General features: G+C 46.8%; 1 protein-coding gene across 1 annotated transcript; it reads right to left on the bottom strand.

Moving 5' to 3' along the window:
- Nucleotides 1–262: 262 nt before the first annotated feature.
- Nucleotides 263–3,473, bottom strand: LOC150003059 (cystatin-9-like). Its single transcript, XM_090285173.1, has 3 exons — nt 3,210–3,473; nt 1,378–1,491; nt 263–494 (listed from the first exon to the last, which is right to left on the bottom strand). The coding sequence occupies exons 1-3, from the start codon at nt 3,471–3,473 to the stop codon at nt 402–404; spliced, it is 471 nt and encodes a 156-aa protein (XP_090141299.1). The 3' UTR covers nt 263–401.
- Nucleotides 3,474–4,407: the final 934 nt, after the last annotated feature.

The following is a 4,407-nucleotide window of genomic DNA, read 5'->3' as shown; positions in this document are numbered from 1 at the left end:
GCAGACAAGGGTTACCTACCTTTGTCATGGTCATTGCACCTGTGGTATCATAGGTTGTCCCTCATAAGCCCTGAGCCAGCAGATAAGAGGCACCTTACCTGTGTCACTAGGATCTAGCATAGAAGGTCCCAAGCAGGTTGCCCTGCTAGGATAAGTCCACCAGGTGCCCAACACCCTCAGTTGGGAACAATGCTACACAGAGCTTCTTGAAATACTGATGTTTAATGATCAATTCTACATTTAAAAATGGACAATGAGGAATTTGTGCAATGCCTGTGTGTGAGACCCTAGATATTTGCAAGACAGAAAACAGGGTTCAGGGCTGCTCAACCAATGAAGAACCACCTACAGGGAGTTGCTGGTGTCCAAGGGGGATACAGAGGCTGGGATGAGGAGTGATATCACTTAGTAGAACCCCTTTGGCATGTCTTGTTTAGGAGTTGGAACATTGTTCTCCATGGCTCCGTGCTGATGGTGAAGAAGCAGGTGAAGGTCTGAAAGAATAAGAACAGGAATAAAGTATGGATGAAGAAGCCTTGGGGAGCTTGTGGCTCTAGCACTAAACACAGCATACATCCCAAACTTGCATTCGCAAGGTGAGCAGCTGGGGGATTCAGGCTCTGGTCCGAAGGCATAGCCCTGTTTGAGTCTTGGATGTACCTGATCTGGCTCTCTCTTGACCATAATAGGGTCTCCTGTGTCACTCTGCTCTCCCCAGGCCTATGATCCCAAGGGGAACCCCAGGCTTTCCCAGTGGGATCCATGCCCCTAGTATAGCAACACTTGTTCCTTCCCAGTGGGCCTTATCTAAAAAAGCCCTGGCTCTAGGTAGGGCCAGGAACCACAGGCAGGAACCACAGGTCCCAAGCAGGAACCACAGCTCAGTGAGGCCCAGGGCAAAGCATGGGATACAGGGCAGTGTGGGCTCCCCTCAGCCAAACCCCCAGCAGGCTCTGCTTAATGCCAGGGGGACCTGAGAACTGACTGCTCAGTCAAAGGTGTCCCTCCTCCTGAAGGCAGAAGGGGAAGTGGATAAAGAGCAGAAAGAGGACATCCTGTGGCCAGAACCAGGAGACCTAGACCTTAGGGGCAGGAGCAATCTGTCACCAGTATGGCCTGAGGTTCAGACAGCTGAGCTGGGTGAGTGGACATTCAGGATCTCAGACTTCCCAGGAGCCTACAAGTGGTTCCTGGGGTTTGCCTGCCAGGCTAGGTTCTGTCTTTAGCACAAGCAGTAGCTGTAGTATGGCCAGCAGCTCTCTCACTATTCCATGTTCCTAGGAATGGTGTGTTCCCCTGCCCCACCCCCACCCCCCCACTATATGCCTATGCAGGTCCACAGCTGTAGAACATGAAGGAGGCTCATATGTATCTTACATTGTTAACCTCTGGGCTTTCTTGAAAGGGGCAGTTGTCAACATCATCATCAAGTTTCCCACACCTGGTTCTGCGAAGCTCTAGCTCCATGGAGAAAGCCATGATGGTCTCAATCTGTGGTATGTATAGACATTAAAGGGGAAACATCCCTCATGATCCCATTAAATAGTTGCTCATATAGACACATGGAGTACAGGGGCAAGCCCCAATGATATCCCATTTTGGGTTTCCATCTAGGTCTGGATCAGCTCCCTTTGGATAAAGCCATGTTTGGGATATTCTGGGCAAAGGAGCACATGGGCCTGGTGGAGGCTCTGGGGTAGAATCAGACTGATCACACACTATTAATATCACACACTGCAGCCTCACATTTTCAAATGCCATAGTGAGACCCTCCCCCTTCCCTTTCAGCATCCTCCTAAGGACAGGTAACAAGTGCCAGGTAGGGTGTTGGCTTCATTTGGGTTTGCTTGATAATCTCCATCTTAGAGTAAAAGACTCATCTACAACCTCATAGTCACACCCTTCACCTACCCAACATCAGAAAAATGCTATACAATCCTAGTGAAACACACTCACACACACATAATTGAGATGAGGCTTCAAGAAATAATTATTACATAGTACACTGTGAAATATTCTGTACTCTTCTCCACTCTATTCTACTCATTCTACTACATATCTTCCCATTACATCCCATCCATTATTCCCAACATCCAAACTCAGTCTGTGACTCCAGATATAGAACATCCAACCAGATGTCCAGCCTGAAAGACCCCAGGATGCCTGAACCAGTGGGGATGTTGTACACCAATGTCCACAGAGAGTTAAGCTCAGGTCAGCAGAGGGTGGAGACCCTCTGCCCTTCATATAGGCTCTTGGTGCAGAGGTGCAGAGGATAAGAGAGTAATTTCCCTGACACTACACACATACACACACAAACACACAGTCACACAACCAGAAGAGCTCCTTCAGGAAAGTGTTTTTATTGCTCATGTCTGCAGCCCAGATGCAAATGGCACTACTGGTTGTATTCTGAAGAGATTCCATGGCAAGGAGGACCTTTTAGGATTAAAAGCCATCATCTGGGTCTTTGGCTGGTGTGGCTCAGTGGATGAGTGCTGACCTGTGAACCAGAGTTGCCAGTTCAATTCCCAGTCAGGGCACATGCTTGGGTTGCAGGCCAGGTCCCCAACTGGGGTGTGTGAGAGGCAACCACACATTAATATTTATCTCTTTCTCCCTTCCTCGCCCTCTCTCTAAAAATAAATAAGTAAAATCTTAAAATAAAAGCTTAAAAGAAGCCATCGTCTAGGAAAAAGTGTAAAATAACATCAATCTGCATAGTTTGATACCACAGCAGAGAACCCAGAGCTCACGGAAGTCACAGCAGAAGTTCTGACCTCATACTAAGACCTCTGGTTGAGGGGGTGCACTCACTACTTCTGATCCTCAGCCCTGCTCTTCTTCCCTTCCCCCTCTCTCTATCTAATTACCTTCTTTTATTTCGTTGAAATATTTCTTCAGTCTCTTCAAACAGTTTCTGTGTGTGTGTCTCCTCTTTACTAGATATATTTATCCCCTCACAGGCTATATTTTGAAGTTATTCTTCATTAAACAATGTCATAAAAATTGAAAAAATGCACTGTACATGAGGAGACATTCATCTAATTTTTTGAATTACCATGTAAAAACTTATAAAATCTGAAACTGAATTGCTTGTATTTTTATGTACTTCAAATGGTACACAAGTTCCTATGATATGTCTCCTGTCCTTTACCCTCACTTAATACAAGTGAAAGCCAGCAAGGCAGAAAGATGCAGTCACCTACCTGCTCCTTCCAGGAATTCAGGATGCGCACCAACCTGTAGGCATTCATATCCTTGCTCTTCTGGTTGAATATGTGTAAGGCATATTCCACAGTGGCAGGGAAATACCTTTCCATGACTTTTTGGTCATCATTCTTCCTTTCATCCTGAGAAGTCCAGCTGTGATTCACCTGGAGCTGGGAACCTACAAGAAGCAGGAGCATGGCCCAGGGCAGAGCCCATCTCCATTGCAGGCACAGCAAAGCTGCAGGCAGCCAGCCACCCATGGCCCTTCTGGCTCAGACTCCCACTGGAGCCTACCTGGGCAGTGGTCCAACTTATCTGCTCCAGGACATATTCTTCCTATGGGTATCCTCTCTGCTATTACACCCTGTCTCTTCCCACATGTCACTCTGCCTCATCCATCCAAAGTGGTTAAAACTGTCTCACGTCCAGAACAGAGGAACAAGTCCCAGGCAGTGATAGGAAGAGAGGACCTTTCCAGCTGAATCCCAGCCACAGCATTCCCTCAGTGCCTTAGTGGGGAGAGAAGACTTTGCTTGTATGCCCCAGAATCAGATTCCAGAATAAGGACACAAGTGTAAGAGATGTAAGTGGAAGGTGATCCCCAGACACAGCAGTAGAGTGAAGGCAGCAAGAAGCAGCAGAGGCAAAAAGAAAGGGCTGCCAAAAGCCAGCTCTATGGGTGATAGAACATACTTGCCCAGTAATTAATGTGTATTTGTTAGAAATGTGCAGGAGGAGCTTGAGAATTTTACAGGTCCCAGTGTTATATTAATCCCACTTTTCCTCAGACCCTCTTTTGCTTCTGAAGCAGAGTTGGTTCCCTGGCTCCTGGGATTGTGGCTTCATGAGGGATGGTGGAAGATCAAGCTGAGCTCACTGCATCACTCTTTGCACAACTCAGCTTATGGATGTGCTTCTATGAACTAAGACTGAGGGCCCGGCTGGATAAGTAAATCCCCTCTCTCCAAAGGTGTTTACAGTAGTAATGACCACTGACATACACTGCACATACAGTTTTCTTTGTAAGAATTTATTTCTAGAGGAAGCGGAATGGAGTAAAAGAGAAACAGAAAGGGAGGTCTGAGAGTGAACCAAAGGAGCGCCAAAAAAAAAAAAAAAAAAAAAAAGGTCTTAGCTGAATCCATTAGGTGACCTTTGGTGCCCTCTTGTGGTCACTTTCATCACAGCTCATCA

This window comes from Furipterus horrens, unplaced genomic scaffold (genome assembly GCF_987537825.1).
Source record: "Furipterus horrens unplaced genomic scaffold, mFurHor1.1.pri manual_scaffold_8, whole genome shotgun sequence".
Taxonomy (NCBI): domain Eukaryota; kingdom Metazoa; phylum Chordata; class Mammalia; order Chiroptera; family Furipteridae; genus Furipterus; species Furipterus horrens.
The sequence above is the reverse complement of the archived record's forward strand: the minus strand, read 5'-3'. Positions and strand labels throughout refer to the sequence as shown.

Bases quoted from the DNA above. Each gene is read 5' to 3' on its own strand.
- LOC150003059 (XM_090285173.1), bottom strand. From the start codon at position 3,473: ATGGGTGGCTGGCTGCCTGCAGCTTTGCTGTGCCTGCAATGGAGATGG. The intron at 1,492-3,209 runs GTAGGTGACTGC...TACATACCACAG, and splicing joins TGAATTCCTGGAAGGAGCAG to ATTGAGACCATCATGGCTTT. The intron at 495-1,377 runs GTAAGATACATA...TTATTCTTTCAG, and splicing joins AAAGCCCAGAGGTTAACAAT to ACCTTCACCTGCTTCTTCAC.